The sequence below is a fragment of the Lytechinus pictus genome, chromosome 15 (genome assembly GCF_037042905.1).
Source record: "Lytechinus pictus isolate F3 Inbred chromosome 15, Lp3.0, whole genome shotgun sequence".
Taxonomy (NCBI): Eukaryota; Metazoa; Echinodermata; class Echinoidea; order Temnopleuroida; family Toxopneustidae; genus Lytechinus; species Lytechinus pictus.
In genome coordinates, this window is record NC_087259.1 from 23,786,584 (window position 1) to 23,800,092 (window position 13,509).

At 35.6% G+C, this 13,509-nt stretch overlaps 1 protein-coding gene across 1 annotated transcript; it reads left to right on the plus strand.

Moving 5' to 3' along the window:
* The first annotated feature begins 5,922 nt into the window (after positions 1-5,922).
* LOC135156908 (uncharacterized) lies at positions 5,923-9,876 on the plus strand. Its single transcript, XM_064110771.1, has 2 exons — positions 5,923-8,751; positions 9,120-9,876. Exon 1 carries the CDS (start codon positions 6,844-6,846, stop codon positions 8,140-8,142), a length of 1,299 nt encoding a protein of 432 aa, XP_063966841.1. The 5' UTR covers positions 5,923-6,843; the 3' UTR covers positions 8,143-8,751; positions 9,120-9,876.
* The last annotated feature ends 3,633 nt before the right edge of the window (positions 9,877-13,509 follow it).

The following is a 13,509-nucleotide window of genomic DNA, read 5'->3' on the forward strand; positions in this document are numbered from 1 at the left end:
CGAAATATGTTTGTCATTTCTTTTGGCCGTCCCGAAGGTTTTGGTCATGTTCAAAACATTCGAGTTGTATTCTCGAACGATGTTGGAAGTAGATTTAAATGACCAATTGGTGGTCAAACAATAGTCCTTTCATTCAGGCCAATTCTGCTTGATTCGGAATAAGTGTGATGGGTTCTTGGTCTACTAATCGATTTTGCACTTATTTCGTCTTTAGTATGCATGTACAAATTTTACTGTCAGAGAGCTTGCCCAAATTTTTTTTAAAAAGGTAATAACTCCAGGAACTTATAAAGAGACCCCGTGTCTGAATTTATCAATAAACCCTTATCATGAGATGCTGGGTGTGACAAATGTTACTTTTTTCTTCTCAGTTTTTAGATCGGTAATTCACCTCAATACTAAGGGATTTCATTGTAATACTAAGGGATTTCATTGTAAGTTTTCTTTAAAAAGAATGGAGCACATTTGTCCCTGCTCTTCCCCTTACATCACGAACAATTGAATCATAATTGTCTTGTATCAACAAGGATGTATCTTATCAAACCTATTAATTGATAAAATTATTGACTCCTTCATAAAATCCCGAGTCCCTTTGAACCACTTCAACGTCGCTGTGCTGTTCAGGGGTTTCATTTCGCGTTAAGGGAATGTCATACAACAACATGTTAGCCAGCGTCTGCCGATAGTTTTATAGCCTATGGCGAACTTTTTTTCTTAATCTCATTATTTTATTCTAAGAATTGTCTTTTGTAAATAACACCAATGATCATTCATATGAATCATATGAATTCTTCATTGTGTTGATAACAAAATGCAATTCTTGATATCAAGAATGGAATTCCTGTTTGTTTTGAAATCATATTTTGTTTCTTCCTCAATATATATATATATATATATATATATATAATGAAGTTATTGAATGTTATAAAAATGTTATATAAATTTAGTGACACAACTATTACAGGGGCCGCGCAAGCGGGGGTGCACTTTTTTCAAAAACCGTATACAAAAACTAAAAATGACCATATGATTGTGATTTTTTGCATGGTCAGCCCCCACATTTGGCTCAGCCCCCCCCCCCCCACTTTAAAAACCGTTCCGCGGCCCCTATATTGTCATGAATATGCTATAAGTGAGCTGACGATGTCACGTTCACACTTTCTATTTTGTTTATCATAACAAGAAATCATAATGGTTAAAAGTTGTTTCCATTATTTATACAAAAAAAAAAACAAATTAGCGCATTACATCAACATTTCGCTTCACAATAACACAACATATTAATTTTTGAATTCGAAAGTCAACAGATATATACAGTATTAATTATTAGTTATGATAAATTTCGTATCGTTGCTGTTATTATTATGACGTTAATTCAAATTCAAATTATTTGTTATGACGTTGGATATGGTGAAAATGTTACGCCCACAGTGATATACATCTCTCTGCGTTACGCAATGATTTACGCAATAATCATTTCATTTGTCACACTTAGTGAGCTACTCCATGAAAAGTGAAAGGCTATATAGCGGTGGTAATGATGGTGATAATGATGATGATGATGATAATGAAGATGATGATGAAGAATGTGATGATGATGATGATGATGGTGTTGGTGGTGGTGGTGATGCTGATTCAGAATCTGATGATGAAGATTATAACGATAATGATTAATGTGATGACGGTAATAATGATGATCATGGTGGTGGTGGTGGTGATGGTGGTTGTGGTGATGATGATGAAGATGTTGATGCTTCAAAGTTAATGATGATGACATTTGTATCGTTGATGATATTATAATTATACAGTATAGTGCTATAATTGGCGGCTCCAATTCCCGTTTTACATGGTAATATATAGGCCCACGCTTTGTTTTAATTACTTTGTTTAGACCAACACATTGTTTTAATTACTCTGTTTATGCCTACATATATTATTATCCGGGATTATTATGAGGATGTGGTTGCGTAGAAACGACTGATTCACTGACTGAAACGTGTATTCATAAAACTGACGAGCGCCAAATCATTAGACTGATCGTGACTACCCTGGAATAAAGAAATACATTTCATATTTTATATCTTTCTAGCCCTCGATCTGCAATTCTCTCCATATTTGTTTTCTTCAAATTTACCTTTATATCCCAACCCCTTTGTCTTTTCATCAGGAGAACAAATTGATTTAATGATTTGAAATATGGAATATGTTAATGTATAAGATGTTTAAATTATTTACTGAGATGGAGGTGTACGAATAAGTTGTCAAAATAGAATGGTTCATAAAATAAATAATGATTTTTCACTTACAACTTTGCTCTGATCCAAAAAGATTTATGGATTTCGGTAATTTATAACGATAGTCAGTGACCCCCCCCCAAAAAAAAAAAAAAAATTAATTTGATAAATAATAATATGATGAATACAAATAAGAACATTAGAACAAACAAATGCATTGATAACAACAAAAAATCACTAAAACAGAGCTTATTTTTATATAGTCAGCACTAACCACTTTCTGAAAAGGGCGCCAGTGCATTGCTGTCAAAATGATGACTATTGGCATGCAAATGCAAATTAATATACAAGGACTGCTTCACGAAGATATTTGCATAAAAAATTTAATTTGACCCTACGGACGACTTGATTATGGCAAGCCAAGCATTCTTTTCATCAAGATCATTGGTCATGATGATTAAATATTGTCAGCAAAAATATTTAGAGTGTCTTTCCTTCAGTATACCATATTCAGTGATAAAGTTGCGCGTAACTTTATGAACGATGTCATTAAACACCCACTTGGAAAGCATTTCATGAAACAATGCTGATTTTCACCAAATAACTGTTATAGGTTACTGAAATCCTTGCATCTGATTGGCTGAGGATAAATTAGTGCAGTAAAAATGACTATGCAAGATGCTTAATGAAACATTCCCTGGTGTGTTCTTTACTAATGAATACCCCTCTCAAGATCCCTTTCTTTCGATCAATCGTAGATTAAGTACAAAATCGATAAGGGTAAAAATGAAAGAATAGCCCGCCCGTTGTTTCCCTTATTTGTATTTCACTAGGCGGCTGAGTCAGGCGGCAGGAGGTCCATAGATATCCCACAGCCTTGTAATCAAAGAATCGGTCATTTCACTGAATTTTGACTAAAAAAACATACCCTTTGCATCCATGCTAATAATATATAACATTTCTTTTTCGAAAAATGATGCTATTTAACACGGTAATTATCACACTTTTTCTATCATAAATATTTTATCCTTATATCACACCAACGAAACTGACTCCAAACCGACCGATGGTATGTCATTGGTAATAACGTAATAGATTTGATCGGTCTGGAGTCGGTTTCAACGATGTAACTGTGGCATTGATTTTCGTCAACTTCGAAATTTACATTTATATTGCTTTTCTTACCACTACTCTAATTAATTGTGCCTTAGTAGTACTCTAGCGTGAAATTTATCATTGCTTAGATTGAAATTAAAATCTCAATTTGGTTTGCCTAGTTCACAATCAGTGTATTATAAGTTAATCATAACCAGTGCTCAGTGGCGGAGATTATTACCATTAATCGTCTAGAGTGACGTACAGATGGCTCTTGCCCCCCACCCCACCCCCACCCCAAATAAAAAAAAATCACGACCAAGAAAATAAAAGACACAGAGTGAAATATGAATTATTTTCTGAATATTATGTAAAAATCTTTCACAAAATAGCATTTTTAAAATGAAAATATCAAAAATTTTGGTCGCTTGCTTCGCTCGCAACTCTTTTGTAAATTTTAAGCGATACGCCATATGTAGCCCCCTCAAAATCTTTGGCTCATTACGCCATTGATCGTCTATGATAAGTAAGTGCATAGTGTCTTACAGAGAAAGGAATTATCAAAATCAATTTTAAAACTGAATCGATGAAAAATCACGATTTAAAAGACCGTCGTCTTAAACCAAGTATATTGATTTTCAATTTCAACGAAGAAATCTCACAAATACATTATCTTGTTGATTTTTTTTAAAGAATGAATAAAATTGTTTGCTGCAGTCGTGTATTGAAAAGATTGAGGATTTGAGAAAAAGGCATTTCAGTTAATCAATAATACAGGCGAACCTAAAATTAGATAAACACATTTGACGAAAAAGGCCAGAAATTAGTTGCAATGATATTGATTAATAGATTCGGGGCTTGCTCCAAATTGTAAAGTAATTTCTATTACCCAAAATAAAGAATCCACGCCTGAAGGTGAAGCGTGAACAAAGACCTGACCTACATGTATTGGTACCCAGGGGCAGTGCCACAGGTGGTGGGGTGCAAGGGGCGACCCTATATATGATTTTTCACATAGTGGAAAAAGAAGAGGGGATAAAAAGGGAGATGAAAATCAAGAAAGCAGAGCCTAAAAAGAGTTTTAGGGCCGCTTAACTCTATAATACCCCTACTTTTCAAATGAAATAAAAAGGATGACGCCATATTTAGGTCGTTTTGCCCCGAAATAATATTATTCTGGTGCCACCTCTGTCAATATTTATTTCAGTTTCCCTACCCATGAAGGTAGAAATCTCGCATGGTGAAATCAAGATTGTAATACTAGGATGGTATTGAAGTTCATGACATTGACATTTAACCTGGATGTTTATAATTCTAATCCTTGACACCCCTCCGTTAACCGGCATTCATCCCAAAGTTTTCTTTCTCGATTAAAACCGGTATTTATATAGACATCATTCAATTCTTTCGGCAGGCGGCTTCGACTTTCAGTCATTGTCGACTTATTTGAAGAAAAAAATCAAGTTCATTTACTCGGTACGATTCCAAAGTGCATTACCATGATCTGACACTAAAACAGCTAAACATACGTCACTCATCTATAGATTGATATTTACATAATAAATCATTAATCATGTATTTGGCAGGCATGCATGAGAGACAAAGAAAGACAGAGAGAGAAAGATAGATAGATATGATAGAAACACGAAAGATGGAGAGAGAGAGAAGTAGGGGGAGAGAAGGAGAGAATGAGAGAAAGATATAAATGAGCTAGATACGGTCTTAATCAATGTAGTATGAACAACATTTTTAACAGTAGTGATTGTGATCTGGCTTATTGATTTTGGAAGAAAAATGATGTATTTAAAAGGGGAACAGATAAGTTCATATCAAAGTTACAAATCATTTTTATCATATTCATGCTTATGTGTTCCTTCACTTTTCCTTTTTTTTATTAGAATATATAAAAATATCGCCATTTTAATACAGTCAAAAGTTAAAGATAAATCATTAGGCCTATATTGATACTTTCTAACTCCTACTTCTACATGCCATTTATTGAGCTTTGATATGTTTTGTATTTTAAGCTCATACAGACATTTCATTTTTTTTTATAATTTCATATGGTTAACAAGTTGAATATTTATATGTGTATGCAATATATGTAAATTCTAATGATCTAAGGAGTTTTTAAGGCATGTTGAATGATATGTTTGAAAATGAATGTCTTTACAGCTCAGCGTGTATAACATTCATGTTAGGCATTTCTGATTCATGTTTAATGAACTTATTGTGATGATATTTGTTTTGATAGGCTATGCCAGCACAGTCACGTCGATGATATATCAACCTCATGCAGACCCAAAAAATCAACTATTGTATAATTTTAGTCTGTTTTAGTCAGTTTCGTTGGCGTGACGGTAGCTTTTTTAATATAATGTAAGCTTTAATATAATTATGTTAGAAGTTGCACTAAATAATGGAAACATTTAGTTACCCTAACTTGCCCAGGTAACATGGTCACTATGGGTAACTATAAAGCTGATAAAAACAACTTCTGTATATAGCGTGTGACGGGATTTGCTTGACTTCTGAAATGGAATTGATTGATTTCTCATAACTGTGTTTTTCTCCTTTCCCCTTGTTTTCCACAGACCAACCTTCACATTGCGTGACCAAGCTGCTTGACTTTACGTCGAAATCCTTCCTGTGTTAAAGGACATTGTGACGTCAGGTTAAGCCCCGCTGCAGATCGCTCTAGTTAACAACCATTTTGACTGTCTTCTTGAGATAACTTTAAGAGGCGCGGCGATCGATAAAATTTGTTCACGACTGGAGAATAGTACAGAGTACGTCGAAAAGAGTTGAAGCTAGCGCTGCATATCGCACCGAAGCGCCAAGCAGTAAACAACGACTCGCATGGTGAACTGAAATACAGGAAGCGAGAAGGAGGAAGGAGAGTTTCTTTCAAATCTACTGCAGCATCTGGAGAGAGTTGAGGGGAAAAAAATATAAGAAATGGAGAAGAATATATCTTGGTGCGGTAAAACGATTGAGAATCAGTGAGGCAATGGAGAACCAGTGAAGCAAGAAGTATTGATTTTGAGCCCGAGAGACATAATCCGAGTCTTTTTTATTCGCCTCTTCTTCTTCTTTGAAGCCAGTCTGTTAATCTTAGTGACAGATTGGCATTCGTCGAGTCTGCTCTTATTATGCTAGAGGATTGATCAGGACAATTCACAGGCTAGTATAGGACAACAGCCTTAAGTATATACTTATATGGAGTTTACTTCAAAAATATTTTGGATATTATTTGTGTTTTTAAAGCAGTTGATAACACTGACATTGACACCATGTACTTCATGATTTGATAATCTTGATGTCAGTCTGTTTTACATCTTGTTAAACCTAGCAACAGTTTTCCTACCGCCATGTGTAAAGTGTGCACAGAGCTCTAGCTTAAAAAATCCAAGTGCTTTTGAATATGTTTCTTAGATGATTATTATGTTTCCGTGATGACTATATGTTTCCGAGATGACTATATTTTTTATCTAATAATCAGTGTTTTTCGGATATGGTTTTAACAATGGGAGATGACTTTTATCGTCAGCGAACGGCCATGAGCGGGCGACGAGTTCGGCGGGAATCGGACGCGAGACGGGACCTCGAGCGCATGCATTTGATGACGATACGACGAGAAAAGATGAGACTACAAGAAGAACTGGATCGCGTCCGTGTCAAAGGAGGACAAAAAGTTGGTGTAAACAACGCTGGCAAGAACGCACAGCTTCTGTCGAGTCGGTTCGTAACAACGGCTAACGGCGAAGGAGCGAGTCAACGCCGATCGCGACTACGTACATCGACGGCTACATCGTCTACGAGATCGAAATCGCCTTATATACTGCGACGAAACACGACGAACACTAAGTTGGGTTCGAGCATGAATTCCGATACGGAACTTCCGCAGATTGGATACATGGCGACGCCCTTGACCGGGGAGCTGGATTCGAGGAGGATGAAGGATGAAATTAGAGACCCCAAGACGAAAATAAACGAACTGAGGAAAAATGAGGGGCAACAGAAAAAGCTTCTGTCACTCAAAGTCGACATGTTCACTCGATCGTTTACCCCGGTATCACCTACTCGCTCTCGTTCACCGGTTCGATCTCCTGTTCCCAGTCCAACCCCAAAGACCGAGGAGAAACTTCCAATAACGGATGATTTCGACATTTCGTCATCAGATTATTTGTTTAGTCCAAGATCGTCCTTCCCACCATCCACTAAGAAAAGGGGACATTTCGACGTTTCTCGGGACGCAAGAAATGCAATGAACACTCGTCTCGCGCCCATCGACGCAGCCGAAATCAATGGCGATTACGGCGAAACGCAACGCGACGACGTTCTTCCTACGATCCCGAACACGCAGATGGTTCCAACTCAATTACCACCTCGACCAACTATCATCAGACGACAGAGTCAAGTTGCCATTTTGGAACGAGGCGATCAAAAGAAGAACAAATACGCCACTACTGCAACTTCAAAAAACTCTAAAGAAAAAGAGTTCGGTCTGAATAATAACAGCAACGGCGAGCCCGCAAAGAAATCGGTGGAATCGGAATTGAATCTCGCCGTCCTCGGCCGCGATGCAAAACGAGTGAAGGAGATCATTGAGAATCCTGAAATCGTGTTTGACCAGGAGAAGTACGCCCCCGATGGCGCGCTGAGGACTGTTCACATGTTACCAACTGGAGACAACGCATTTTCACAGGCGAGGCAGGCACGGTACCTAAGGTGGAGGGACCCCAATGAACTCAACAAAGAAAAGGAGTTGACTGTTTCTGAAATATTCGCCAAAGGCACAAGTAGCTTTTAGTTAAGGCCGGACGAGAATTATTTCCAACACTGAGGCAAATGAAAATGGGCATGGCCCCAAGACTTTCATAACTTATTTTAGCTTCAATTTATCCATGTCATCTGAAGAAAAAGAAAGGTATTTCTGCGAATTTTTGTGACTGTATGATGTTTATGTGAAGCTTGTCACTTCGGCATATTTGAGCATAGACAATGTTTTGTGTTTAAATAAACAAAAGGCGGGCAAATAATTGCTAATTATGGGTACACCTCAAATAATGTTGTTAATAAATAAGATACCAGGCAAATTTTTACAAACATCACTATTGTATCATATTCATTTCAAGATAGGTGTAGGTGCTGCTTGAAGATTGGGTTCATCGCTAACAGCAGCGCCAATCCCAAACAAGGGTTTATTGAAATATAAATCTAATCTTTAATAGCTCAATACCTAGTGACGCAAATTATAGCACCGTTATCATTTCACACCCGGTGCTTTTGGTTAGTGTAAAGATTAGCCTAACTCCAGTACCGGCACCAGTACCAACTAATCTCCTCTTACACCTGCCACAGTTACCACAAATGGTCTTTTAGTCATGTTAGTGATGCGACTAAAGGCGACCGCACACCGGTCTGCGACCCGATTTCAGAATAAAATGTAATATAATTTGATGCTTTTATTGAGACATGGAATATCTTACAATGTAATGTTCGAAATCATCGTACGAATACCTATGATCAAATTTGTGACTATGCTATCATCCTTCTTAGAATAAAAGCGAATTCAATATCTAGTCGTAATGACGTCAAAGCAGTCTTACGATTGGCTACGATTTGAACCTAATTTGGACTTTACTCCAAAATAAGGGCTTGCAATCTTTCAAAATTGTTATAATATTATTATTTCAATTAATTTCAACCTCAAATAAAATGATATGTTCCATTTACATCTTCAAAAAAAATGAGCAAAATGCGATTTGTTCCTAAATCGGGTCGCAGACCAGTCGTAAGGTGTGCGGTCGCCTTAATATGCAACCAACTGTACAGTAATGTTAGTACTGATTGACTTTCTTTTGTCAAACATGATATGTATATCCAGGTGTATATCTGGTGTCATTATTTTTGATTTACACATTATTTGCAAATTGTGTGACATCATAGTTTCCAATCAGTGCACGGTTTGCATCGGACTATATATATCTGTACATTTTGCTTTGTATGAATTTAATCCGTTTCATTTCCTAAGTAAATTTTTTATGAAGCATGGTGTATAAAGAAATTTTAAGCTATGTTCATGACAAATGAATAGCTTAGTTGCTTTTAATCCTAGAAAATATACGGAGGAACTGGCATTTAATTTCATTTAATTTAGTATTCTCCCCAAAATTGAAATATATAAGCAAAATCGATTAAAGATATGTATAAGAAATGCAAAAGAGGAAAGTGTATAACTTTTTATAAAACGCCTCTGTGAATAAATTAATGACTCGAATAATTATAATATAAAACAAAATAACAAATTTCGGCTAACAATGCTGCCCCAATTGCTGCTCACAATTATTACTGAGTACATGTGCCGATTTTTTTTTCGCCAGTAAGAATGACATTTTCTTAACACAAATATAATTTTCTTTTATTTTTTTAAAGAAAAGTGTAAATATTAAGCTGATTCTAATATTTTACTTGTTGCTACATTATGCTAGTAAATGATTCTAATTTTTCAAAAAGAATATGTTAAATCAATTTAAAATTCAAATCAACGTCTCTGATCCATGTTGTTCGGTTGATTTTATTTCTTTCATTTTCATTTTTACCTGGGCATTTATCCATTGTTGGAGCATTGTTTGTATGCATGTATGATTGAGAGAGAAAGAAAGTAAGAAAGAAAGAAAGATAGAAAGAAAGAAGAAAGAAAGAAAGAAAGAAAGAAAGAAAGAAAGAAAGAAAGAAAGAAAGAAAGAAAGAAAGAAAGAAAGAAAGAAAGAAAGAAAGAAAGAAAGAAAGAAAGAAAGAAAGAAAGAAAGAAAGAAAGAAAGAAAGAAAGAAAGAAAGAAAGAAAAAGGGGGAGAGATGGGACTGAGTGAGTGCATGTGTATGCGTGTGTGCGTGAGAGAGAGAGAGAGAGGGGGAGGGAGAGGGGGGGGGGTGGTAGAAGGGGATAGAGATGGGTGGTACGGAGGGGGAGAGATGGAGAGAAATTGAACGAGAGGTTAATTGAAATTACTTTAAAATTACTTTAAAATTTCAATCAAATTACATGAAATGCTGTTTCAATTGCCTTATCCTAAGCTGTCTAGTGTAATTTCGAAATGCATTCAAGCATTTTCTAATTATGACTGATCAATGCGTGATAATCTTTGTCATTATCTCGCATTACTTTGCCTTTGTTAATAAGTATGTGCATACAGCTCAGAAGTCAAGGAGCACATTATTTCTAAGATTAATAAAACATTAAAATCAGCATTCTGCTATCTATTTCGGGATCTCATACAATTGGCAATTGAAGTTTGAAATGGTGTGCGACATTGGCTTAATTACAAAGTCACATTGTTTTTTATCTTAAAATGTACATGTATTGAAGAATGCCGTTCGGATGTAATTAGATTTATGATTAGGGAACTGGTACGTGATGATATAACGAGGCAAAGCAAAATTGATAAGCCGGGATACATACATTTAAGAAGATTGTGTTTTTAACTTTTTAAATTTTGTTTATTTCTATTTTAATCAATTACAATATTCATGTGTTTTTCATTAAAGATAGACTTTCTTTTTTGTCAGGGGCGGGGGGGGGGTGGGTGCCGTTTTATTCTATATAGTATGCTTTTGGCCTTCTTATCTTGAACATCTTTTATGATTTTTATGATGGAATAGGTCAGATTTTATTACAATTATTATATTACAACAAATATAAGTCGTGGTTATCAGACAAGAGGGAACCAAAACCATATTGTGAATTTATTGTATATAACGATAATGAGACCTTTGGATATGCACTTTAGCCCGTCAGAGATTTTTTTTTCAAAGGGCAGACGGTTTGATTTGACAATTGTCATAATTTCCATCTTTCTCTCTAAAAATATAAAGCTTTAAATCCACTTATCGAGTCTGTGGGTGGGAGACTTAAGAAGAACACTCAGTCCCTTTTCTAGTACGATCATAATATTCATTTAATAATATAGGATATAAATGGGTTGCAGCGGTGTGACTGACAAACGATGTTGACAACCCCCCCCCCCCGAAAATCAGCACTTGGCAAAGTATTTAATATAATGTCATAAAAGTATTTAAATAAATGATTAAATCTAGTCTTTTAATCTGAGTTGGCTAATGCTTGGGGGTAATGAGTCTATATTCTGGGCTCCATTTGTTATACAGACATCATCTATACATAGCTTATAGTCTAAATCGATCAATGTAAATGATCAGATATATATCTCTTTCTTCATTAGAGAGAGAATATGGTATAGTGGGAAATTTAAAAGTGCATGCTTTGATATAATGAACATAATACTATTATTCCTTTTCAGTTATCTAAATCTTCACGAATTACAACGCGAACAGTAGCTTCATCAACAATGCTGATTTAATTGCCTCCTTAAATTTATGTCATTGGCGATAGATGTCAACTGATAGTCGTTAATGATAAATTTTGATTGCAATTAATTCATCAGCAATTTACTGTTTCTTTAGTAACAAGTTTCGACTATCTTGATGTACAAATCGCGGATGAAAAATTGTGATTATTTTCACCAAATGAAGCAATCTTGATATAGCAATGCTTGACTATCTCGTGACGTCATTGGCACTCCATATCTACGGTGATAGAACAGTTGTTGGGGCCTATATGCCTCTAACCCACCCCAAGATCGATTAAAAAGAAGACAACTAATGAGTTATGCCGCTAATGAAATGCGTCATCAGTATTAATGAGAGCGGTGATATGAATAAATGTGATTTAACATAATCTAAGTCATCAGGGGCGGGGCTACATGGGGAAGGGGCAACATCTTTCCTGTGACTTCTTTGATTTTTTTTTCAAGTAGTGAACTTTTATAGTGAACTCTATATTACCTATGTTATTTGATTTAAAAAAAAAAAGTGACATCACCTTTAGGACACCTTCCGCCCCCTATCAACTTATTTTGAAACAGCCCTCTACATAATTATCAACCACGTGATCATATCTGAAGTCTGTTAACAATAAACATTAAACAAAAAATAAATGATTGTAATGGACATTCAGCATTCAATAAGAGCTTAACAGCTCCCTATGAATTTTTGGATAAACTTCTCGACCTCTCCCTTTCCGGAATATCAAAAAAAAAAAACCTACAGGAAGTATACTCAAGTTACCATGTCAAATTATACCGTTATATACGGTCAAAATATATCATTATGGGTACGGATCAGGATTTTAATAAGTATTGATTATTGAATATATTGTAGAAAAAATCCTGAACCTTGGGGGAGGTTTGTTTCGATTTATTGATTTTAGTGAGGTAATGTAGTTTTTGGAGGATTCAAGCACATGAATAATGTTCATGCCATCCTCACAGTGGTGGAATCGATAATGAAAAGAAAGAGTTCCCACCGACACGAACGAAAATATTGGAATAGTATTCGAATGGGGGAAATGCAAATGTTTAGTGCGAGAATAAGGCCGGGGAAAGAGGGGGAGAGATGGAGAGGAAGAAGCAGAGAGGGAGAGAGAGTTAAAGGGGAGGGGAGGGAGAGGGGGATAGGGGGAAATAGAGGAGAAAACGGAGCCTGGAAGAGAGGAGAAAAAAATGAAAGATACAGGAAAAGGGTGCAGGGAGAGAAATATGAACAATTAATTCGTTCATATGTGAATTTTTAATGAATAACTGACATCGATTCGGTACTCTGGTTCCTGTTTCCTTTTACAACAAGTTGCCATTTGGGATGGAATCCACATGAGCACTGTTACATTCAGTGGCATATAAATGCGGAAGAGGACATGGTCATTTTCGAATCAATTTCGAAATAGTAGCGAGCGAGCGCGAAAATAATATTGAAATGAAAATCTACTTTGATGTTAAGAGGGTAATTTTGATATTTAAAGTTTCCTCTAATTTTCTTCCTTCCTTCCCTTTTTTCTTTCTTTCTTTCTTTCTTTCTTTCTTTCTTTCTTTCTTTCTTTCTTTCTTTCTTTCTTTCTTTCTTTCTTTCTTTCTTTCTTTCTTTCTTTCTCTCTTTCTTTCTCTGTTTTCCTTTCTTTTTTTTCTTCCTTTTTTTCGCTTTCTCTCTTCCTTCCTTTCTCTTTCTTTCTTTCTTTTTTTCTTTCTTTCGTTCTTTCTTTATTTCATTTCTTTCTTTATTTCATTTCCTTGAAACTGGAAAATAACATACAAGTTTCAATATATTT